This window comes from Monodelphis domestica, chromosome 3, assembly GCF_027887165.1.
Source record: "Monodelphis domestica isolate mMonDom1 chromosome 3, mMonDom1.pri, whole genome shotgun sequence".
NCBI classification, from domain to species: Eukaryota; Metazoa; Chordata; class Mammalia; order Didelphimorphia; family Didelphidae; genus Monodelphis; species Monodelphis domestica.
This window is the reverse complement of record NC_077229.1, coordinates 455,824,219-455,850,490: the sequence shown is the minus strand read 5'-3', so window position 1 is coordinate 455,850,490 and position 26,272 is coordinate 455,824,219. Positions and strand designations below refer to the sequence as shown.

Genomic DNA, 26,272 nt, shown 5'->3' with positions numbered 1-26,272 from the left:
AGTTCTTCCTAATTCTTGTCCTGGTGTTCTCTTCACTATACCACCTCACTACCTTAACTTTGTCTGGCTACTGTAGGGGAAACACAGATTCAAAATAGTTATCATTAGAGAACTGATCAGGGAGATATCCAGAAGTGACTTGGGAAAACTGGCCACTTGATTCAAGATCCACTATTACAACCACTGATCTAATCCTAGTAGGGAAGGACTATGCACTCTATTTTAATTGACCAAATAGCTTGAGAATTTGTCATTTCTGAAGCCATATTGCATGGGCATCTATTACACCATGTGCTACCTTGACTTTATAAACAAAGAATTTTTCATACATTTCCTATAACACAAATGTCTACTCTTCCACTAATTTCCTTCTAAATTGGCGGCATGGAATTCTGTTAAGAACGAAACCACTTGTAGTTATGGAAGGAAATTTGGCTAAAATTTTATATTTATTAAGTGCTTACAGTGGAAAGAGCACCATGCTAGATGTTGTCAGGGAATATACAAAGTTTAGGGAGGACACAGGTCCCTGCCCTCAAGGGGCTTACAGTCTGGTGAAATACAAACAGATAATTATACTTTACAATATTGTATGATAAACACACTTAACAAGTGTGAAACCAAGTGTTCTCCAGTCAGAGGGGAAAAGTCATTGCCAGTAGTGAGGAGAATTTGAAGATATCTTGGAGGAGGTAACATTAAAATGGGGTTTTAAAAGACATATAGGCATTTTTAACAGGGGTAAAATGAAACAAACACGAGAAGAAGGCTTACAATTTGATAAATGGTATTTAATCTACATATAGGCACAGTCTGCACCTCTTAAGTCAATAAGCCTTACTACACAAAGCAAAATCTTTCTGTCAAAATGTCAAGTATATATCAGATGTCAGTGGAGACACAACGTGACTGGATATTAACAGGGTACTTTCCAAGAAACACATATTTTTTTTTTCATCTAAAGGACTACACAATCAAATCAATCATAAAAGGGACAAGGGAGGGTGATAGAATGATAAAATACAAATGATGCATATAAAAATTCAGTATCATTAATTTTTCCTTGAAAGGACCAATTATGACAAATTCCTGCTATGCAGGTAGATAGCTATGTCATGCTACATGGTGACAGAAAGGACATATAACATTCATACATGATCTATCTGCTTATACTTAAAAAAGAAAAATAAACCAAGATAATTGGCTCTGCTTTGGTTACAGGCCTTTGGTGACCTGATAAATGAAACAGTGATTGATTTTTGAACTGAAGAATGTTTGAATTAGTGTTTTATTTCATACCAGGATGCCAGGTTCAACCAACATGTTCATATGCTAACACTTAAAGCATAAGCTGTCAGTTTAGCAATTTGTCTTCTGATTTGAGCCTAGATGGAAGGATATGTGACTTTGCTAATTGATCTTCCCTCTTAGGAATAGGAGCTAGGATTTTTCTCTTTAGCATAACAGATCTCTATCCTTGCAACTCATTTTGATAGTGTTGCAAATATGATTTCATTACTAAGATCAGATATATGTGTATGTATACACATATATGAATGTATGCACACATATACACAATCCTATCTATCATATATATGTGTGTGTATGTACACATACATACACACAATACATTTAATAATCATAGAAGAGATTTACTCGAGGGTCAACTTATGCTAGACAAAAACAAATAAATAAGACTCTAGTTTGTAAATGGAATTTTTATTTTGGTCAATTTGGAAATAAAATCTATTTATCATAAATAAAGTAGAAGAAACCACTCCTTAAAATTTTGTAAATTTCTGAACTCTTATCCAGCCAAGATTCTATTTAATTTGAAAAGGAGATAAGCTTGCTTGCTCACTATACAAAATCAAAACTGGAGAATTCTTTGTCTATTCCAAATTATTCAGAATAGAAGGGTTTACTTTCTTTTTATGATAGCTTTCACTTTTATAGAAATCCACCAAATAACAAATGGATGCTTTGTTGAATGGTGGTTGAATTAAGTTGCCCCCAAGCAATTCTAAATACCTACACTGAGTTATTTCACTGAAATATTAAGGGAAGGTGACACTACTCTACTACTTCATACCTTATTATGTCAAAAAACATTATCTGATTTAGCAAGAGATGAGCTCCTGTAGCAAAAGTGGATGTATTATTTCTTATCAAAAAATATTCCCTATAAACTCCAAGATAATTTCATGGAAATTGTGGGTATTAAGGCAGAAGCATGAAACTAGAGTTTGACTTTAGCACATACATATTGTGTACATTTTCCCTATGTGAGCATTTGCAGTTTGTTTTTAAAATATTTGTACATTTTTCTCATGTCTTCCATTTGGAAGTGAAGTGACAGCCCATATAATCAGAATCCAAAAGTGGTCCCATATCCTGATGGGACTAACTATCCAACAACAAAGGAACAATAGGGTTTAAGGGAGGTAATGGTTACCACAGCTCATGGCCTACAATATTTCATATATGCCAAGGAAAAATGACAAAGACCCAACAAGATGGTTCTAGTTTGGTCACTGAATGAAGGCATCATAAAGCCTTTTTTTTTTAAATAAAAGTCTCCTATATCAGTTGGCTTAAAAATGGAGAAGAAAATCTTTAGGACCTTCTCTGAGGATATATTTTTACCTCAATCCATTCATAGTAATTCTGTTCAGGTGTGGGGCATGTTACAAGAGGCATATAATTGTAAAAACATGATGTTGGACCCCATTTATCCCTTCACACAGCTCTTGCCCATTATTCTAGAGCAAGGGTTCTTAATCTGCTCTGTGAGCTTTAAGGATAATTTTTAATAACTATTTTGTTTCCCTTTGCATTTTATACATTAAAACAAACAAACAAACAAACAACATTAATCTGAGAGAGACCCATAGGCTTCACCAGACTGTCATGGGGGAGTCTGGTCTGTGACACAAGAAAAGGTCAAGAACCACTGGGCTGGAAGATGTGAGCCAAACATGGACAGGGAATGTGGTTGGCAATGGCACCAGCTTAGCCTGTGCAGATACAGAGGAAGCTACAAAGAATGTTTTTTGAAAGTAGCTACTGGATCACTGCATCCCTTGAACCTGTTTTAGTAGGATGACCACTTAAGAGATTTCTGGTTCCCATTTTTCTCTAATAATTTGAACTTAATGTGTAGAGAGGCTGTGTATTGACACTTGAGCCATTTGGAACAGAGAAATAAAATGTACCCAGATTTGCAATTCAGATGTGGATGGGAAATCAGGAGAAAAATGTGATGGGTACACAGTCAGGGTGCACATAGTCAGTCCTTCTTTCCCTGCTGGGGTCTGTCTGGTCCCACAGGGCAGAATTTACAGCCTATACACCAATTCTATCATTATTTAGCCAGTATCTTGATTATACACCACCTTCTGATTTCATATTCTCATATATTCAACTCTTATCTTTTTTTGCAAGCAGCAAGTGTTTCTAGTAAAAAATGGGGCAATCTATTTTTTCCTTCTCCACTGTAGACTTTGTGGTATTATATGTAGTTGGCAGCTGTTAATTTCAAATTCGTATGATGCACAATTGATAAATGAACTATACAGTTGCATGTTATTGTGATCCAAAGACCCCATGCTTCTTATCATGCATCAGGATGCATTAGCCTCTTATTTCATACTCTAAAAGGACAGGCAATGTTTTTTCTTAAAAGAAAAAGAGAATATTTCTAAATGACCCATCTGGGTATAATGTTAGCGTGCTAGTTAATTCAAAACTACTCATGATGCTTCTGGAAAGGACGCCAAAGATTTTAAATTGAGTTCCTAGTATTTACTTGATGTTTTGTTATGTAGTTATTTACAGAGATGGTCCTTGAGGTACAGAAAACATGAGGACATTCACTGCCACAAAAGGTACATCCTCAACATCAGTCCTTCCACCTAGTCTTAAGAGACTGTGAGTGGAATTTATTGGACAGCTCTTAGCTCTCCCGACAAAATTAAAGTGCAAATAAAGAAGAAAAAAAAATCAAGCCCACAAGATCAATTCTTCATTGTCAGCATTAAGAAGCTTCCTGACTCTTAGAGATTAAGTCATATGCAAAAGGCTAGGGTAACAACTTCTTTTCCTCCTTTATAATTAAAAACAGCAGCTGTCTCCCTACAAAAAGAAGAGAGGTAAACAAATACAAGGCTCTATTTCTTCACTAGCAGATAGTTTGGGGGGAAAGTTAGCTTAGTTTCTCCTTGGGCAATCGGAGATGGCTGCCCAGAGGGGATTCCACAGGCCAATCATGCAGTAAGAAGCTCAGGACTTTAAAAGTATTATTAAAAAAAAAAACAAAACAAAACAAAGCCTTTTCTGGTCTTAGATGTTCATAATCCAGGATTCATTTGCCTTTAAAAACAAAAAATTCCGACCAGAACGGAATCCCACATTCTCCAGGTAGAAATACAGAAAACAAGCAGAGGCAATATTGAGCAAGGAGCAAGGGAAAAAAAAATGTAAAGCCAACATTCTCACACCATTCCTGCAGCTCCCTCTAGGGTGGTGGGAGGCAAGGAGGAAAGGAAGAGATCGCCGGGGGGCACAGTGAGCAGCCAGAGCTCCTGATCCTCCTCGAGAAGAGAAATCAGGCAGAGGACGAGGACGAGGACGAGGAGAGTCCCTTCTTTCAGCTCCCCGGAGCTTGGCCCCTCTATCAAAGAGAGAACGGCTCCTCCTGAGAGGCAGAAGAGTCTGAGAGTCCGTCTGAGAGTCAAATCTATTTCATCTTTTGTTCTCTTTCCCCATCCCACCCCGGTGCCTCTGTACGGCCGCCCAAAGACAGAAAAGATGGATTCGGAACATCAGATTACCTAAAGATAAATATTGATCTACACACTTGCAACAGCGCACATGCTATTAAAAACGGAGACAGTTTAGGGCTGGGCATCTCCCACCCAAGAGGACGACATTTTCTGTTTAGCTGTTACTCGTTTGAAAGTAAATGGAACGAAAGCCCACGTATCCTAAGGTTGGGTTCGTAGATGCTCCCTGTGAAGTAACATGCCAGAGAAACATCTCTCTCTGCCCCCGGGCTCTCAACGGAACACGGGGGCGTCAGATTTGCCTCCTCAGTTATTCCCCCAAGAAATCAGCAACCCCCACCACGTGGGACTAAGGCCTTCCTTCTCTACTCAGGCCTTTCTATGAGAGGCAAAATACCATTCTCGCTTTGCAAAGCACCGACTTTGCCAGCCTCCTGCCCAAGTCTGAAGCATCGGCCATGCCCCCTAAACAGCTCTGTTCTCCTGGCGTGAGACAGAAGTTCTGGGAGCCTCTGTCGTGGTTGGAGGAGTCTGGAGCTTGAAATCCCATCCCTTTCCCACCCATGGTGCAGGCATGGCAGGCACAGTTCCGTCTCTTCACGTGGATGCTCTCTGTAGATTCAGGGGCAAAGCTGGCTCATCAAGCCGGGAGTCGAGGCTCGATCTTTAGTGACAGCTCATAGAGGGTATCCTCATCTATGATGAGAGTTTTGTCCAGCAAGTACTGAGTGACCTGTAGCAACGAGGGAAACCCAGAATTGTTTTGCTCAAATTCTCAGAGAAACAAAATCTTGGCCTGAAGTTTAGTCCTGGGGCCAGGGAGGGGACTGAGAGCCAGGCGCAGAGATGGGAGGCTAGGGTTCAAACCCAGCCTCCCACACGTTCTGGTTTTTGAGACCCTGGGAGACAAGTCACCTAAGCCCCATTGACCAGCCCTTACCCCTCTGCTAACTTGGAGTCAAAACACAGTATTGATAATAAAATGGAAGGTAAAGGGTTTAAAAAAGACAAAAACAATCTAGTCTTTTCTGGAGGGATTTACTCAGACAAACAGTAACAACTTGACCTTTTGGCAGGTCCTCTCCTTTTGTTTCCCCCATTTTCTTGTTCTCCTTTATATGCTATTTTCCCTCCTTAGAGGTCTTGTTTGTGTTTGAGGCTTTACCAGTAAAAATCCTTTAGTTTGGACCTTATTCCTTTTGTCAAAAATTTGGAAGCTACCCACTATATATAATTATATATTAAAATATATTTATAATAGTTAATATATAGTATATTTATATTAAACTAAATATATTAATATTAATTAAATGAAATATATCTGTATTAATTATATTCAATATACCATAGTAATTAAATATATTAAAATATATCAATAGTAATTAAATCAAATATATTATATATAAAATATAAAATAAGAAAGCCAAGGTGTGCTATGAATATATATTTTTTGTAACTTTATCTCTCCATTATTTTTTTCTTTTTTAAGTTTATTTATTTGATTCATTAATTGAGAATATTTTTCTATGGCTCCTATGAAATATTTCAAAAGTAGTCTCATTTCTATAATGATTCTGTTCTTCCCAAGCCTTCATGTTTTACAACATAAATGAGAATGAAAGGGCCGAGTACCTTCCTGGCACGGCTGGACTGTGGGGCAAATATATAAATGCATCTGCAGGCCAAGTATGATGGCATTTCAGCTTTAGGTGTTTAAGAATGAATGCTGCACTGCAGTCTGGACAAGGTGACTTTTAAGAGGAATGCAGCCTTTTGTCCTTTCTCAGGAGATCTCCTAGGATCTTCTCATTATATCATGGGGGAAGGCCCTATTGGGGCACAGGTCAGTCAATGTCTTCTAGAACTGGGGCTCAGATTTAAGCACAGATTCTGGGATGAGCATAACACACATGTCAAAATACCATATTACCTTTGGTTGGTGGTCTATCCTGTAGGAAGTCTGCTGGAATTGGCGTATCTCCCTGATAATATGTGATATCTAGCAAAGAAATAAAAGGTTTATATTTCACTCTATCTATACATTTTGGTAAAAACAAAAAACAAAAAACTTTTATGGCTATTTTTCCAGAGAAGTCAATTATTCTATCTACACACCATTTTTCCTTCTTTACTGACCTGCATACCTTCAACACCATCTTAGGACATCTACTTCAAGAGAAAACTTGGCACAGATAAAAAGAGCCTGAGCTGAGATGAAAAAGGAAGCCTGGGGAACAGCAGTCTCTGAGGACCAATCTTCAAAAGCTCTTTGTTTTCATCTTCATATTCCCTCCAAATTGATGTTCCCTTGTCTCTAGGATAGCTACATTATTTTATATTTTTTTTCAATTGTTATTCTGATCAACAGACTAATTGTATTTTGTTCTCCCTAACATGGAATGAGGATGGGGACGTAATCCCTGACCGAAGTTGTGGAAAATCAGTGAGATTTCTGTGGAATTGGCAGAAATGTGGTGGAAAGAGGTACCTGGGGACATGGTAGAGATAGATGGAAATGGGAAGTTAGCAGTCAAACAGTCTGAGTTCATGGAAGATAACAGACGGAGAGGTGCAAGGTATATGCAAAATTTTTTATTGTTTAGTCATTTAATCATGTCTGACTCTTTGTGACTTCATATGGGATTTTCTTAGCAAAGCTACTGAAGTGGTTTGCCATTTCCTTCTCCATCTCATTTTACAGATGAGGAAACTGAGGCAAACAAGGTGAAATGGCTTGTCCAAGATCACAAAGCTCGTGTCTCAAGGCTGAATTTGAATTGAGGTCTTCTAAACTTCCAAATTCCAAACTCAGCTCTTTATCCACTGTACTACCTCACTGTTCTATATATTTCTAACTAGAGATACTAAGGACCTAAAAGAATACTGGATAAAATTAAAGGCAGGGGAAAGGTGGGAGCTTAAACAGAATCTTTGAAATGTACCAGACTCACTAAGACAAATAAGCCAGATTATATATTGGAATAGGCTGGCCCCTCTATCCTTTCAGATGAACCACTGCTGTCAATAGCTACAACTAACCTCCACTGCCTTTGATGTGTCCAGAGGCCAGCAAATATTCAGGAATTGTCATTCCCCATTGATGACTATCTTGTGTGTGTTACTGTCAAATTATTAACCAGTCCTTCAGCTAAAGGAAGCAGCCTGAAGATGTTTGGGTTTCTGCTATTCCAGAAACCAAAAAGTGTTTTCCTATCTTCAGGAACCCAACTCAGAAATTCAGAGTTAGTAAAAGTGCTTTATTTTTTCAAAGTCCTAAAAAAAAAAATCACATGAATTTTTTTTAAAGCCAGTTACTTACCATTCTCATTTTTGAAAAATTGACAAGGCCTTCCTCAGTAAAATTTGGTGTTCCTTCTTCAATAAACGCCAGGTCAGTTAGGTACATTCCAAGATAAGGGACTGCAGGGGGGTTACAATTGCTGGGGGGCAGAGGGAGAGAGCTCCAAGTCAAAGTTATTTCACACATTGATTTCATTCTATAGTCAACAAAAATGGATATTTTCCATGATAATAATAACTGATATTTATATATCATTTTAAGGTTTGCAAAGCACCCCCCTACATTCTCATTTGATTTTCATAACCACCTTATATTTTCAGTATTATAAGTATTATGTCCATTTTATAGATGAGAAAACTAGACAGCTTAAGCTTGTAGTCATACAATTAGTAAATATCAGAGAAGGCCTTAAACTCAGGTCTTCTGATTGAGCCTGGTCCTCTACTAGGCAATCTTTATTCAAGGAAATTGAAACTTTTTAAGACTAGCTCTGTCCCAAGCCTAATAAAAGGAAAGTCAGCAGCCATAAAGAATTCATTCATCAAGTAAGTCTTGCATCAAAGCCCCATACATTGTTTTCTCTTTTAGTGATCATTTAAATGATCTTTAGATGGTACAAACACCTACTGCCCTCTTCTCTTTGGTCAGAATTTACTTTATGATTTTGGGGGGACAAGTCTGTATTTATTTCCTTTTATTATTTGGTTCTCTTCTTTAAATGGGTAGATTTCATTGAAAGAAATATGTCCCAGATGAGTTAATAAGGAAATTACAAAACACTCCAGTATCTTTGCCAAGAAAACCCCAAATGGGGTCATGAAGAGTCAGACATGACTGAAAGGACTAAATGACAACAGCGGATCAAAGCAGGTCACCACCATTTCTGCAATTTATAGACCTAGAAAGTTGCTTCCAGCCCCAAATTACTTGCCCACAGCATCACACAGACAGTGTGTGTCAGACACAGGACTTGATCCCAATGCCCTCTACCCTGCTGCCTCTCATCTCTTATCTCTGACATTATTCAAGAGTCATCAACCCATCCTTCATTCTGTCACTAACTGCGCCATCTTGGACAAATCTTCATGTTCCCAAGCTTCAGTTTTCTGATCGGTCAACTAGGGTCAGATTCGATGGCTCAAAAGTGTCACCCATTTTTGTAATTCTGTAACTCTATGATAACTATGAGTTTTTATCAGTCAAATGAGGACAAATGGCCCTAGTAAGAAAGGGCAGCAGATCTACAGAAATATTGCTTAATGGGTGGGATCTCTCTTCTGTTCTTAGTATCCCATCCATCTATCTCCTGCGCTCCAGGATCTCATCACTCACTGTTTATCTAACATTTTGGACTAGAGAGTTCAGAGGTATCTCAAACTTGGTATATCCAAAACAGAATTCTCTCTCTTTCCCAAACCCATTCTTTTTCTATACTCCTCTATTTCTGTTGAGGAAGCCACCATCCTTTTATTCACTGAGATTCACAATCTTGCCATTATTCTTGATTCCTGTCCTCCACACATCTAATCACTTGTCAGATCTTGCTTCTGCTTCTACAATGTCTCACAATATAACAATGCTACCACCCTGACTCTGGCCCTGTTCCCTCTTGCCTGGAATATTGCATTAACCACCTAATTGATCTGTCTGTCTCCAATGTCTCTGTACTCCAATCTAATCCTACACACAGCTGCCAAAGTGATTTTTCCTAAACCATAAGTCTGCCTCCCTTTTACTCAATAAACTCCAATGGTTCCCTATTACCCCTAGGGAAAATATCTTCTCTGTTTTGAAGCTTTTTTATAAAACTTAGCTCAAATCTACCTTTCCAGCTTCAGTCTCACTATGTGCCACTTCTGTCCTATACTCTCCAGCCCAGCTAAACTGTCTTCTTGCTATTCTTCAGATATGAAATTCAACCTTGAAGACTTTGTACTGGCTACTCCTTTTACTAGAATGCTGAATCCCCTGACCTCTTCCCCTTGGAAACCCTTATTGCCTTCAAAACTCAACTCATGGGGGACTTCTGGCATGAAATCTTTTCTAATGCTTTCAGCTCCCTTTCTCCTATTTTTTAACTTATTTATTATATTTTGTCTACAGTTACATATGTAAATGTTGTCTCCTTAAATAGAATATAAGCTTCTTGAGGGCAGGGACTGCTGTATTTTTGGCTTTTAATCTTCAGGACATGACACAGTACCTGGCATTTCAGTTACTTAATAAAGTACTTGTTCATTGTACATGTAAGAAAAATGAACAGAAATCTGCAATCAGTTCAGTGAAACTTTAAGTCTGGGCAGTATAAACAAATTCCACTGAAAACAAGCTAAATTATTTCAGTTTAGAACTATGTCAAGTTATTTTTAACAATCATTTGAAAGCAAAATTAAACCCAGCTTTCTCATCCTTAATATGTGATGTGTTTCTGTACTTTGTGGATAATTTTACTGCTTAAGAAAACATACTTTTTGAGTGTTTCTCTGAGATTTTTAAATCTTCCTTCTGAAGATACAATCTTCTGAAGTTTGTCCATAAGAGCTTTTGTCTAGAAAAAAAATGAACATTCCATAAATCCTTCTACAGCAGTTGTTTTCAGAATATGCATTGTCAAAAACCAGAAGAGCACAAAATGTTTTATCAACTTCAGAAAGAAGCAGGCATGCGACACCGATATCGTGAACTCCTCAAGCAAGCAAGGGCCACGGTGTGACATGACTCATAGTGCCTGGGAACAAGAGCAACTCCAGGGCCAGTTACTTAGAGAGAGAAGGGAGTGCGTAATTGGAATTAGAGGAAACTCGGTTTGTTGATGAGCTACCTGCCTGGGTCTGGATCATAGAGCTGTCAAGCTTCTGAGTCAGACATATTTCTGACGCAAAGTTCAGAAGACTTTTTAAGGTGAACCTTAGGAGCAAATGTCATTCTGAGAACTGGTGCAGCATGCAAACCCAATTATTTGGCTACTCTCTCAGCCTAGAAAACACAGAAATTCTTTGCTCCCTGTAAGCTCCTTGAGAGCAAGGTCTGCATTCCTATTTATGTTTCATATTTTCTCAATATAGACCAAGTCACTTCAGAACTTGTGTTCATCAGCAAACTGTAATGTGTAGGATATTTCTATATTTTATCTCATTGAGGACAGGCAGTTTTCCACAGGAGTAGTTAAAAGAGGGTTCTCTGAACCAGTTTCTGGGCTTATTTCAAAATGGGTATCATTTGGAGATCCTGATAGTCATCCCCCTTGTCCAGAGCCTGACCTCTGCCGAGAGTATGTACCAAACCAGCAAATAAATTGCTGCTCATTTTATTTAATGACCAGACTTGCCTGAAGTACCTTCAACATTGAGAACAACGTATTCAATCATGTTTTCATTAGGAGGGCAGAGCCCATGTCTAATCTCTCTGAATCTCTCCAGGCACCAATACACTAACAGCTTGTGGAATTTGATTTGGTCCAATTCTCCTTACCCATCACCCGAAGCATCTTTGAGTCACCCTCGACAGCCTCACAGAATCCCCCTCTTCCTCCAAAGTGCAGGTCAATCATCCCTTTTTGCATGGAGCCTTTCCTCCAACTGTTGGCACCTTCTTCCCTCTTATTCTCTTTCTAGTTATTCTATACTTATTTAAATCTCTCCCATTAGAATATAATCTTTAGATGAACAGATGAATTTCTGTCCCTAGCATCTGACCCACAGTAGGTACTTAATAAATACTCGTTGATTGATTAAATTTATATATGATATATAATAGAATATGTTATACATCCTATGTACATAAATATAATATATAATATAATATACATTATATACAATTGATTCTGTCAGAAATTTCATGTACTTTTGTGGAAATCATAGTTTTAAAATAAAGGTTTAATTTTTTTTTTTTAATTTTTAAACCTTTACCTTCCATCTTAGAGGAGCAATAAAGGCTAGGCAATGAGGGATTAAGTGACTCGCCCAGGGTCACACAGCTGGGATGTGTCTGAGCTCAAATTTGAACCCAGGACCTCCTGTTTCCAGGTCTGTTCTTATTCCACTGAGCTGCCCCTAAGCCATAGTTTAAAGCAACCAGATGGAAAGCACCATTAGGGCTAGAACTATGTCTTAAAAATACATATGTGTGTATAGAAACACATAGCATGTCTATCTGTACACATGTGTGCTATCTATAATATACACATGTATATATGTTATGTGCATGTCCACATTTGTTTATTCTTTCCCCACAGTTCCTTTCCCATGGAAAGTGTTCATCAAATACTTGTTAAAATGAATTGTACCACTGCAGAGTTTGATAGTGTTCTTAAAGGAAAAGAGAAATTCTGGAATAAGAGTTAGAAGAGAAGGATGAAAAAAAACAACTTTCAAAAGCAGTAATGAGACTCTGGATATCAGACTAGTCAAACGATGAGATGGCGAAAGAGGGAAAATGGCGGCCATCTCTAGTGACTCAGTGTCTCTTCCCTCTCTCTCCCCTTGGGGTAATCCAATCTCAGATTCTGACTTGGAGTCTTCTTACTTCACTGTGCTGGTTAAGAAAAACAGCTAGTCTGGGGGAAGACCAACAAAGATGATGTAGTTACAGCCCAGCTCCTCCCAGAGCTGCTCTAAAGGAGATCTAAGGAGAACACAAGACTGAGAAATGCCTGGGAAAAAGACACTGGAGAAGGTCATCTTTCCAAGTGATCAGGGCAGAAACTATGGCACAGGAGAGGGCCAGGATCAGCCTCAGGGGTCTAGAGCTCTGAATAAAAGAAAACATTGCAGAGTTGGTCAATGCCTCACTCCCTACCTAGTCAGGTCAGTAGTAAAGGGTCTCCTAGAGGGACCAGCAACCAACACTCAGCTCCCAAAGCTCCCTGTCAGGGAAGGGACTCTTGCTCACTGGAAGAATGAGTTAAAAAAAAAAGATAGAGCTATTATGAGGCTAGGGATACCCAAGACAAAACCCCAACAGAAAAAAATAACTCCAAAACACCTACAAAGAGCCTTAAAGAAAAACAAAGATAATCTGCAAAATCAGTTAGAATCCCTAGAAGAAATAGTGCAAGTGTTAAAAATGAATTTAAAAATATCAATAAAATAAGAGAGATCAAGGAAAGAATTGGCAAAGAAACAAAAGTTGTGGAGTATTGAAAAGAGAATTAACAGTTTAGCATGAGAGGTACAAGAATTAATCCAAATAACATACTTCCTGAAAATTATAAGAGACCTAACAGGTTAATGATACTACAAGGGAAAAAAAAAGAAATCCAAAACAATGAAATAAAAAAATTTAGAAAAACAAAAAATAGGTTATCTTATTTTTTAAAAAAACTGATCTAGAAAATAAATCAAAGAGGGATAATTTAAGAATGTTGTGTTATCTTTAAAAAAAAGAACCTGGATTTCAAGAAATCACTAAAGAAGATTAATTATTTAGATTATTTAGACACTAGGCATTACATGAAAGAAATAGTCAAATGAAAAGCCCTGTGAATGTCACATCCAAAATCCAGAACTTCCAGGTCAAAGAAAAAATGCTATAAGCACCTTGAAAAAAAAGTTCAAGTACCAAGGAATCACCATAGTTGGGAATCACACAAAAATTAACAGCTAACACTATAAAAGAATAGCACATGCAATGAGGTTCCAAAAGGTATAGGCTTAAAACTGAAGATAACAAAACCAGAAAAAAATGAATATAATTGTACAGAGGAAAAAAGTGGAACATTAATGAGCTAGATATCTTCCAAGCATTCTTAATGGAAAGATTGGAACTGAGTAGAAATGAAGAGGGGAAAGGAAACACTAAGGAAGAAAAGAGAAGGAAGTGGAGGGGGAATTTTTCTCACATGGGAAGTAGAAGTGTGTGCGTGTAAATGAAGAAGTGGTAGGAGTAGGAATATGACTTGAATCTTATCTTTTACTAATGCAGTGATATTAGCAGCAGCAGAGAGCAAGGTATAATTCTATAACCCATTAATATAAAGATTCAAGAATTCTGATCAATGCAATGATTAACTATGATTCCAGAGGGCTCATGGTGAAACACACTACCTGTCTCTTGATGTCAAAGTGATAGGCAGGGTATTAAGAATAAGTCATACATTTTTGAATATGGCCAATGCAAGAATTTGTTTTGCCTGGTTATATATATTTGTGTTAGGGGTTTAATTTTTCTTTTTTCTTTTTCCCCTGGGGAAAAAGAAGGGAGAAAGAAAATAAATGCTTATTAATTGGGGGGAAAATTAAAAAAAATAGCAGCAAAGTGAGCTTTATGGGCAGCTCCTTGGGCTTAGGGATTTGTAGAAACATATTCTAACCAATGAAGTTAGGTTATCTTCCCCCAAAATTTCTGTAAATGTTTTGCTTTAAATTACATTTTTTCCTTAAAATTAATGGTTAGAAAATGAAGAGAAGGGAGATTAATTAATGTCAAGAACACAATAATTACTCAAGTGGGCACCTCATGTTGGCAAATGCACCGCTCATTTTACTTAATGAGTTCCTAATTAGCAGTATTTATCTTGGCACTCAGTTCAGGGGCTTCTACCTCTTAAGAGAAAGCCATCTTTGGAATGATGTCTGCAGCTCATCTTCACGTACCTGTTTAGAGACTTTGGCCCAGGTTTTCTTCAGCCTGTAGATTGCACTCCTGTTTAAGGCTGAGGTGATTTCCAACACTCCGTTGTAGTTGTGCATGCAGCGACAGATATCAGCAACAGCAACCCATTTCTCAATGGAATTGGCCCGGGAGCTGACATCAGCATAATTCATTATCTGGGAGGCCACAAGGTTACTCATCTAACACAGAAAGCCAAGAAGAAATGAGGCTCAAAGGGAAACATTTGGGAGAAACACGTTTTATTTAACACAGACAATAAAAGGGAGATGATAAATGCCTTGATAAACATTATTTGCAATGCAACTTTCTGCAGGTAGTTAAACTCTGTAGAAAAATTAACTAATGAAACCTTATACATCTGTAGACTGGAGAAAGGGACATTCAGTTATAGCAGATTTCTGGGGGGGCAGTGAATGAGATATTTTTGTTAATCACAAAGAATACCATTTAACAGAAAATAGAAGTAAATAAAATATTTGTTGTTCAGTTGTTTTTCAGTTATGTTCTGATCTCTCTGTCCCCATTTAGGGTTTTCTTGGCAGTGGAACCACTGAAGTAGTTTGCCATTTTCTTCTTCAATTCATTTTCCAATTGAGGAAACTGAGGCAAACAAGATTAAGTGACTTGCTTAAGGTCACACAGTAAGTGTCTGAGGTTGGATTTGAACTCGAGAAGATGAGTCTTCTTGAATCAGGCATGGCACTCTATTCACTGTGGCACCTCGCTGCCCTAAGGGTAGACTAGAGATGGAAAATTACCCAGACCTATTCCTTAATAAAAATGATGACCAAGGACACATGTTACCTTGCTGCCGTTTGATGAGAAGACATGTTATTACCAATGTCTTATTAAAGTAGCAAGAATTTTGAATTCAGTTTGGAAACTTCTACTTGGCCACATTTGAGTACCATGCAAATGCTAGCCATTAAGACATGAAACTGAAAGTTAATTGCATCCTTTTGTGCTTTTGGAGGATTTTTAAGTTAATTTTAACATTCCATCACTTCTGAATTAAAAAAAATAAAGCATTTGTTTTAAAGGAGAAATGTTATACCCTGACATCCATATTCCTGGAGCATTTCCAAAGCCTTTTACTTTTTATGACTACTCACATCATTAAAGTGCTGGCTGGTTTTCATAATGTAGGGTGTTCTTTCATTTTTATCCAATTTCATCCAACCCTGCCCAAGAAATTCTCTGAAAGTTAAAAAAATAAACAAACAACAGTGAAGGTCAATTAGCTTTTTAAAAATGGTAGCTATGAAAATAATAGTGATGATGATACAAGCTCACACTTTTGGAGTACCTTACAATTCATAAAGTCATTTCTAATGATTCCTTTTGATGCTATTAAGTGTATCAACACTTCTAGGCACTGCCCAGGATTGATAGGTCTCACTTCAGTTTTATTGAATACCTTCGGTGATTTCCATGCTAATCCTGTCATGGTAAGGGCTCAAGTTTTACCTGGGCCAGTAAGGGAAAGCTTTTCTTTTCAGTTTCTCATTTTCTTACACAAAGGTTTGGTACTTTCCCTGTCCTGGGATCACTACAGAGATATCTATATTTGCTAGGAAAGACAAAGTAATATAAATAAATGGATAGAGAATCCAAGTACCATTGCCAGAACACGAAATATTCCCATGCAGCTAAGCTTTAGATAAGTCAGAGACTTTGTGTGAGTTCCCTAAACCTGGCACATAGACAAAAAATTGCTAATTGTGAACAGATTTTTTGGTTTCTTTTCCTCTTACCTGTAAGAAGGATGTCTCACATTCCTCAACCCCAGTTAAAGCAACTGACAAGATGCTTCATACCCTGATACCTTTATTAAGGAAAACATCTCTTTGACTAAGTAATGGAATCAATCAAAATACTAAACTATGTGTAAACTGAATAAAAGCAGATGATGAGGTGGGAGCAGCAGCTCGATGGCGCAGTAGATAGAGAACTAGGTCTGGAGATTAGAAGTCCTGGGTTCAAATATGACCTCAGTTTCTTTCTAACTGGGTGACCCTGAACAAGTCACTTAACACCCATTGCCTAGCCCTTTTCATTCCTCTGCCTTAGAACCAATACATCATATTGATGCTAAGATGGAAGGAGGGAGGAGTTGCCACAGAGCAAAGAAATGTCTTGGGGCTAAATGTAGAGGGTTGGTCATGCTTTGGCTTGGGTAAACAGCAAGTCCATTTGTAAACTGGTATTATAATAGTAGGATCACCTAATGGTGGAGCAACCAAGTCTCCAAGAGAAAATCAATGGGGGAGAAGTAGGAGAACTCTCTTCTATTCTCTCCTTCCCCAGTGATAGAAAGCCTTTGGACATTTGAAAAGCTGAAAGAATTGGACTTTCCCATTCATGTTCCCATTCCCAGATGGTGATATCACTGGAGCAACAGTGGAAGATGGCAACATGTGCCTTAGGAGCCAAGAGATATGCATAAAGTCAAACTAGACCAGTGATGGAGAACCTTTTACCTCACACTGGGCTGCTGGGCTGAGGGGTGAGTGATGTGAAAAAATGTCATCAGGCATAGTGGAGAGGGAGAAGGGAGCAGCTCTGCCCAAGTCCTTCTGCCTTTCTAGCAACCAATTTGGGGTGGGGTGGGGGGCTGCATGCTCACAGAGAGTGCTCTATGTTGTGAAGGATTTATTATAACTACAGAAGACTTGCAAACAAATGTAAGAAAATGGAAGCTTGAAGACCTGTAAACCAGGAAGATTCCAAAGGAGAATGTGGTCAGAAGACAGTTTGAATAAGCTGGCACAAACTGTTTTTCCTTACTTCTTCTTCCTTGGTCTTTAGAGAAGGAGGTAACGGAGAGATTTTCTCTGCCTTTCTGACTCTTGGTTTCCCCCTGAAAGACTTGTGGCACAGCTCTGAAGATCTTTTCAAGTTACTAACAATATCCCTTAAAGACAAGTCAATGCTACTTTCTTGATATTGAGTTTTGTGAACCTTAAAAATTCTCAGACCCTACTTCATAAGGTTGGGTTAAGACCATTCCCCATTGGGACCATTCCCCATTTGGGCAGTGAAGGTACTTGATCAGGAATATGAGAACTCTACCTCACCATACTTAAGCATGCCTTAGGGGAAGATAAAGTTGTAAACTCTTTGCTGAACAATGAAAGATACTTAAACCCATACTTATAGTAAGACAAAAAGTTCTTAAGCCATACCTATTTTTAGAACTAATACAAAGGGGTGCTAAGTACCTATAAGGGTCAGGCAACTTGTGAACTTACAAGGAGCAAAGAGGTGAAAACTCAGAGATTCTAGTCTACTCAGGTATGAATTACTCAAAAGATTAGTCTTCTTAGGTGTGAACTAAGATGGTTTGTCCTTTGAAAAAACGTCTCCTGTGATTGGTAGATGGGAGAACTTAGGGGAGGTGACATAGGAGAAAATTCCCTTTATAAGGAGATGAAACTCTGTGATTAAAAACAGTCTTGAAGGACAGTGCTCTTGAGACAGTCTGTTGAAGAGAGTCTCTTGGGAGAGGCTCTTGAGGACAGTCTCTTGAAGACAGTCTGAGGGAGGCTGACTCTGGCTGGAACTCCCTCTGAGGAGATTCTGTCCCTCTGAATCCTTGTTTGAACAGATCTTATGGTGAGTGATAAAAGACTGACTGATCTTTCTCTTAAGGCTTAGGCCTGGGTTGGCCAGGGCTGCCCGGGGCTGGCCTATCCTTTTCTCATTATTTCCTTTTTCTCTCTTTCTCTTTTTCTTAATTCCTCATTAATATTAATTAAATTCTCTATAAAACCCAGTTGACTTGGGTATATTAATAATTGGGGAATATTTCCCTGGCAACCACCTTATATATTGATTTAAAAACAAGACATTATAGTGAAAACATATTTTCTGCGGTCACAATTTACTCAACCACTCTTATATCTACTACAATTTATATCTTCCACTATTTTAATCACTACAGTTTATGACAACCAACTATTTTAACTCTTACTATTTATAATAGATTAGGGAAACTCTAAATTCCCTCTCCCCATTTAAATTCCCTTACCCGTCTTTCCTTTAAAAGCTTCAGTCAACTTACCAATTCTGAATCCCTGCTTGAATCCAACTGAAAAGACAGCAAAACTGGGTGGGGGGAGGAGAGGAAAGAATTCTGTTTTTCCCATTACCTTAGTTCTCAGCTTGTTTGCCCAACACTTCCTTAAACAACCCAGTAAAAGAGCCTCCAATAACACAATGTGCCCTCTTTGACACCCATGCTTTACGTTTGCTGTCACTGAACCAGACACAGAAGAAAGGCAGCCTCAGGACTCTACAGAGAGCAACAGAGACCAAAGGGAAACTTCCTGAGTTCTCCACAAAGACTTCCAATACTTGAGATGAAAGGGCAATAAGCATTTATATAGCACACACCATGTGCCAGGCACTGTGCTGTGTTTTTTTTACAAATAATCTCATCTGATCCTCACAACAACCCTGTGAAGTATGTACTGTTAAGCTCCCTGCTTAAAAGAAGAAAAAACTAAAGTACAAAGAGAAGTTAAGTAATTTTCCCAGGGTCAGATAGCTGGTTGGTGCTTGAAGCCAAATTTGAACTCAAGTCTTCCTGACTCTAGGGCCAATTCCCTCTCCACTGCTGGACCAGCTGCATCAGAAAATGTGATTTGTCCCTTTGTCCCTTTTGTTTTATGAATCCATTTCCCCAGGGGTCTCTTGTATGCAAGAACGGGTCATATTCTTGGGGAGGAGTGCTTTTGCTGTAGCATCTCAGGAAACACTCCTTTTCAAAAGATAATTAGGGGGCTGGTAGATGGTGTTATATTGGGATAGAGTTGCAGACTGGGGGGTCAGGAAGATTTATCTTCATGAGTTGAAATCTGGCCTCAGACATCTACTACCTGTGTGACCCTGGGCAAGTTACTATTGTATAGTTAGAAAATCTTGAACCCCTAAAACTACATTACCCAGAATGCTTTTCCCTTTGGGCATGTTTGCATCTTCAGGTAATCGTTTATGAGTTCTGCTCTCCCCACTGGGCTGGGTTTAGGTAGTTCTTTTACTTTAGTTACTAATAAAACTTTTAAAATAGAAGACTTAGTTATTGAATATTAATTTTAATCTTTGCAGTGCATGTCCCCCCAAAAGATAATTAAATCTGGTTGGTAGTAATCAATGAGGGCTCATAAACAACAATAGGAGAAAACCATCCAGACTTCACGGGGAAAAATAATTGGCTACCCTTTGGGCACCTGAAATGCCAGGGTGAGGTGTTGGGGAAGGAGGCTCAGAATAGGTGTTATATCTCCTTCGACATCAGGGCACGCCAAATCTGGTAGAGCTGGGCATCACTCAGCTGGAACCATTTAGTGTCTTATTTGCCCAAAGCCACGGTCCTTCCACTCATTCACATTTTCACAAAAGTGACTCTTCTGGTACTTAGCTCAGTGCCTGGCACAAAGCTGACACTTAATAAATATTAGTTGACTGATTTTTTTTTTAACTCTGTGTATTGATTCTGAGGCAGAAGAATGGTAAGGGCTAGGCAATGGGGGTTAAGTGACTTGCCCAGGGACACACTGCTGGGATGTGTCTGAGGCCACATTTGAACCCAGGATCTCCCATCTCCAGCTTAGTTGCTTAAAAAAATTTTTTTTTCAGTGCTTGTTTGTGTTGCCGATGATATAGATATGTTATATATGTGTGTATACATACATACATACATACATACATATGTATACACATTAAAGTTAAGTTTTCTGGACTTGGAGCAAAATTCTCATCCTCTTGCTCCCCCCATTCCCATTGATTGACTCTTGCAAAAATATCCTCTAACCCAGAGATGCCAAGCATGCTGCCTTGCAGAACTCCCACATGCTGCCTGAACCAGGCTGAAATGTAATTGGGAAATATTTAACAGGATAAACAAAAATACAGTAACCCAGATGAGATTACCTCTCAATACTAAGCCAAAATGTCATCCACAGAGACCCCCGGTATGGATTGGTGGTCTCCATTCTATTGAGTTTCACAGGACTGCTCTCATCTGTTCTCTGCCCCACTCCCAAGTCCATCCTGTGTTTGCTTGTTTGTTTTACTTTGGGATAGGGGTAAGGCAAGAGCAAGAACTACAGAAATTCTGGCAGTGATCCAGAGGTGGCTGGTCCAGAAAGCTAGGGAAGGAGCCCTGTGGAGTGTGAAATCTAGGGGCACCTGCATAGGAGATGAAGGAGAAACAAGGAGTACTGGAGTCCCTGGTGTTCCGTGGCTCACACACAAGAACAGGCTCAGAAAGACCCTTTGGGAGGACTGAGTTAATGTATAAACCTCCTCCTGCAGAGGTTACCCACACAAATCAGCATTGGTCTCTCAGATTATTAGAGGGAAGGATGTCTGGCCAAAGGGCCACTCCAGAGGCTTACTCATAGGGGATGCTCCTGAACACTATGTGGTCCAATAGTGTGATCTGTTCGGCAAGTTCCATGGCTGACAGAGTTTCGAAGCATTCTGCTTTAGGACTGTCAAGCTGCAAGAAAGCAAGAGAAATTCAGTATTAACTATCAGTATTTCCTTAATCTTGTCATTGGATAATAGAATTTGAGTCAGAAGGCAATTCATAGCTCGTTCTGTTCAACCAGTCCATTTCATAGATGAAAAAGCTGAGTCCTAGAGAGGTTAGATAACCTAGCCAGGTTCATATAGATAGTAAAGGATCAGAAGCATAATTTGAACCCAGGTTCTTTGTTTCCAGTGGCAGTGCTTCTTCTGCTATCCCAGCCTGTCTTCTAACTTTATTGAGGGTGTGCTGTCACATTTTACTTTTTCTATGGCAAAACATCAGCTTCCTGCTTTCGTTTCTGAAAGACGTAGCTTTTTGTTTGTTTGGTGCTTTTTTAGAAAAACCTTTACTTTCTGCCTTAGACTCAACTCTAAGACAGAAGAGCAGCAAGGGCTAAGCAATTGCTGACTTCCTCATGTGTCACAAAGCTTGGAAGTGTGTGAGGTCAGGTTTGAACCCAGGTCCTTCCGAATCCAGGTCTGACACTGTGCTTTCTAGCTGCTCCCAAAATAAGTAGGTTTTAAAGAGCTCCAATTCCTCAAACCTCAGCACTGATCACTCACCTCTGAGCCTGAATCAGAGACAGTGACAAGTTCATTTTAGAGAATAAACCATGCAATAGCATCTCATGTTTAGAGAAGGTATAGGGTTTGGGAAGGATTTTCTCTCTTTTTTAATTAAAAATTTTTCCAATTAAAATACATGCTTATTCATTGAAAAAATTAATTAAAAAGAGAAAGCTATTTGCAATCCATAAACCCTAAAACCTTCCTCCTGCTGCTCCCACTGAGAAAGACAAAAAGAAAAAAAAAGTCTTTATAACAAACTGAAACTGTGTCCCCCAAAGTTACTAAAGCATGCATACTCTTTGAGCTAGTAACGGCTTTTCCAAAGAGTATATAGTCTATGTCGCTAATTAAACGGCTATGTGGCAATAACAGGTAACTGACTGGTTCTCAGAGACTCAACCTACTGTGATTAGAGGCTAAAATTGTGGACACACTCACCGTTTGGATTATATCCTCCATTTTGAGGTGGGCATCATCTTGATCATCTTGAGAAAGGGCTCTAAGAAAAAGACCAAAATATCTTACATGCAATCGATTTTTAACTATGGGCAAGAGAGAAAGTATTTAAAATACATTTCCATTTCCCCCTGTGTTTACAGGCATGTAAGCTTAAGTCCATGAAGCTGGGTAGGACAAAAGGATATTTATTAAACAGGTGTTGGTTGTATTGCTGTAGGGAGGTTTAACTTCCACAGTTCTGTAGTTACCCTCATCAGAAATGGGAAGGATCAAGAGTGTATCTATTGTCAACCTCAGAATTTCAGTGTCAGCTTTGGTTCCTTCACTTCCCTTACCCTCTTCTCCATCCTATGTCCAATCAGATGAAAAATCTTGTCATTTCTACCTCCTAATTTTCTTCTTTCCATTGGCACAGCCAGTACCCTTAATTTGGCAACTTATCATCACCTCTTGTTTGGATCATTGCAGTATCATCCAATTTGGTGTCACTTGCTTCAAGTCTTTCCCTTCCTTATCAGCCATTCCCATCATTAGCCACTCAAGGGATTTTCCTTTAGGATAGGTATGACCATGTTGCCACCTTGCACAGAAAACTCCAGCAGCTTCCTCTCACCTCTGGGAAGAAATATAAGCTCCTTGGCAGTTAAAAGTTATTTTGCAATTCAGCCCCAATTCACCATTCCATCCTTATTGGTCATTATTCAGTCAATCAGCAGGTACTTATTAGGTAAGTGCCCACCCTGGACATACAAAGTAAAAGAAACATGGTTCCTATCCTCAAGGAGCTTACATTCTAATGAAGAATACAATTGTGCCAGAAGTTGTACATATAAGATATACACAATATAAATGGAAGCTAGTGATGAAAAACATATACTCTTCAAATTTATAAGAACACAAGGCATTGCCCAACTGACAAATAGTCAAAGGATATGAACAGGCAATTCTCGGATAAAAAAATTGAACTATCTTTAGTCATATGAAAAAAATATCCCAAGACAGTATTAATAAGAAATGTAAACTAAAACAGCTCCGAGGTACAACATCATCTCTATTAGATTAGCTAATATGACAAAAAGGGAAATGATGAATGTTAGATGGGATGTGGGAAAATTAGGACACTAATAACACTATTGCTAGGACTGTGAACTGATAGAACTCTTCTGGAGAGTAATTTTGCCTTAAAGTGCTATAAAACTGTGTATACCCTTTAACCAAAAATATCACTACTGGGTCTTTATCCCAAAGACATACCCTTTTCCTGACACTCTTCTGTGTCCTGAGCAAGGCTGCAAAGATCACAAACTTGTCGATCTTGTTCCCATTTCACAACTCTGACTCCTGTTCCCCTCTCCATCCCCAATTTGACTCACAGACAATATGGAGAGTTTAGTCAGCAAATGCAAAATGCCATTGTTTGTCCTTCATTTTTTAAAAGGACCAATGACATGAGGAGTGATATCTAGACTTTTGAGCAAGTGAAGTGAGGCAGAGCTTCACAAAGTCATGAGCCTCCCTCTTTCTTCAGTCATCCAATTTCAGTGATAAGACAAAAGTCAGGAAGACTGGTGATGGCCTGGATACATTGGATGACTTGGCATCTTTGATGTCTGAGCAAACTCTCAGTCAGTGATGATGAACCTTTTAGAGACTGAGTGCCCAAACTGCAACCCTTATGCCATATATGATCCCCTCTACCTTACCCCAGACAGGGGAGGGAGGAAGCACTCCCTTTGGATTGTTGGACAGAGGAGCAGGTGATAGGAAAAATGTCTACAGACACTTGTGGAAAGGGGGAAGAAAGTAGCCCCTTCTGGCATGTTCTAGCATGTGTGCCATAGTTTTGCCAACATGGCTCTAAGTGCTCTAGAGCACCTGCTTCAGCTGCTTTCATGGCCATTGGAACAAACTGTTCTCATATATCTATTCTGAGGTGAGGAAATCTTCATATACTTAGGGTAGGAATTCCCCTAACCCATTGATGGGTTTGAAGTCTATCATTTACCCAGGACTGTAAAATAGGAAGGAAGGAAGGAAGGAAGGGAGATAATTCCATGAGATTTTTTTCTTATTCTCTAAAAGGGCATGTTATGTCATTAAACACTCAAACAGCCTGAGAATGAGAAAATGAGGACATCAACAGATACCCCTCTCAACACTCTTCTTTCCAATCAAACTAGCCTTCTTTCTATTACACACTTATATGGAAACACACAAACACAGACACACACATATGTATTATATATAATATATATGGCAGCTGTGTGGAGTATGATTGGAGAAGGAAGAGATGAAAAACTGGAAGCCTATTTAATAATTCAAATAATTGTTTATGGGGTCTTGAATTTAAGTGCAGTGGCTATGTGAAATAGAGAGGTTGGATATAAGAGATTCTCACATCTTGGTGGAGACAAATCAAGATCCTAAACCCAAGAGCCTTGGGAATAGCAGTATTCTCTAATAACCAGACTTGCTTCCAAACTGGCCCCCCTAGCCATCATTGCATAGAGAAACCATTGCAGAGAAAAGTCTTACTTTCCTCATTACCATCAACAGCTACTGACCAACTGTCACCAGAAGGCAGAGGAGCACAAGAACCCTGGGAGTGACTGCAACCCCTAGACCACTGGTTTTGCTTTTAGTCAGGTCCTCAGGCTCATCATCCAAGAAAGAAATCCTATGGAGAAGGGGCCAAGCCATCCCCACCAACTGCCAACTGATAACCATAGGACAGGCCATGGGACAACCCTGAAGTAAAGACGGTAGGTGACACATGCCAGTTAAACTACCACTACCACCATGGTCACTGTCTTTTTTCAGACCCTGATGGAGACAGCCCAGGACCCTGAACCCAAGAGTCTGGGGGCTAGCTCTGCTTCCAGCCCAGTGCCTCTAGACATTATGCTAGGAAGCAATCTCTATGGAGATGCTCCTGCAGATGCTACACTCACAGCTTCTGAAGACCCAGAAAGGAAAATGCTTGAAACTAAAGTACTGTTAAATGGGCCAGTGTCAGAAACTTAGGGGCAGCTAGGTGACTCAGTGAATAGAGAGTGCATCAGACCTGGAGTCAGGAGAACTTGGAATCAAATCTGGCTATAGATACTTCCTAGCTTTGTGGAACTGTAAGAAATTATCAGTAGAAATAATATTAAAGAAGAAATTTAGCATCTTCTTTGCTACCACCTCCTGAATATGATCGGAATTTTCTATCCATCTTGGAGCTAAATCTTTCCATATGCATTTTCCCCAATTAGAATATGAGCTCCTTGTGAGTAAGTAAGCAAGGGCTGTCTGACTTTTCTCTTAGTAGCCCCAACATTTAGTACAGTGCTTTGCCCATAGTAAGCACTTAATAAATGTTTAATTTATTCATTCATTAGTTAAATTTTTTTGAGTTGTAAATGTCAGTAAGTCTTCAGGCTATGTAAGGACAGAATGAAAACAATCCCAAAAATGTGCTTAAAGAATCTCAAATCATTATAAACATAATTAACTGTCATAAGAATATGATTAAGCCAAAAGAAAGTATCCTGGTATGGTAGAAAGAACAATGAACTGGGACAGAATACTTGAATTCTTGTCATATCCAACTCTTTGTGACCCCACTTGGGGTTTTCTTGGCAAAGATATTGGAGTGGCTTGACATTTCCTTCTCTAACTCATTTTAAAGATGTTAAAATTGAGGCAAACAGGGCTAAGTGACTTGACCAGGATCACCCAACTAGTAAGTGTCTGAGGCCTGGTTTTGAACTCATGAAGGTGAGTCTTCCTGATTCTGAAAGGCTAGTGAGCAGTTCTGAATGGTGGTGGGCTCTTTGGGCCCGGGTGCCCACATAACACAAGACATCTAGAGATGATACAACTGCATCAATTTTGGACTTAAAATGAGGAAGTTCACTTTCTGATAAGATAGACTCAGTTTGCATGGTACTGATTTTGTTGAAGTCCCAAAAGTCTAGCTTTTAGGATGTGAGTCTGTTTCTGGGAAAGTTGGATCTATTGGTGG

The 26,272-nt window shown here is 38.9% G+C and overlaps 1 protein-coding gene across 4 annotated transcripts in view; it reads right to left on the bottom strand.

The window, feature by feature from the left end:
- Positions 1-430: 430 nt before the first annotated feature.
- The window catches only part of RASGRF2 (Ras protein specific guanine nucleotide releasing factor 2), a 336,767-nt gene continuing 310,925 nt past the window's right edge, over positions 431-26,272 (bottom strand). For all 4 annotated transcript variants that reach the window (XM_007487377.2, XM_001363496.3, XM_001363426.4 and 1 more), the window contains exons 20-27: positions 22,243-22,303; positions 21,099-21,202; positions 15,810-15,894; positions 14,679-14,876; positions 10,554-10,633; positions 8,104-8,224; positions 6,715-6,783; positions 431-5,517 (exon numbers count right to left, since the gene is read on the bottom strand). In XM_007487377.2, the coding sequence (XP_007487439.1) occupies positions 5,425-5,517; positions 6,715-6,783; positions 8,104-8,224; positions 10,554-10,633; positions 14,679-14,876; positions 15,810-15,894; positions 21,099-21,202; positions 22,243-22,303 (811 nt within the window). In that variant the 3' untranslated portion in view covers positions 431-5,424. The remainder of the gene's footprint in view (positions 5,518-6,714; positions 6,784-8,103; positions 8,225-10,553; positions 10,634-14,678; positions 14,877-15,809; positions 15,895-21,098; positions 21,203-22,242; positions 22,304-26,272) is intronic.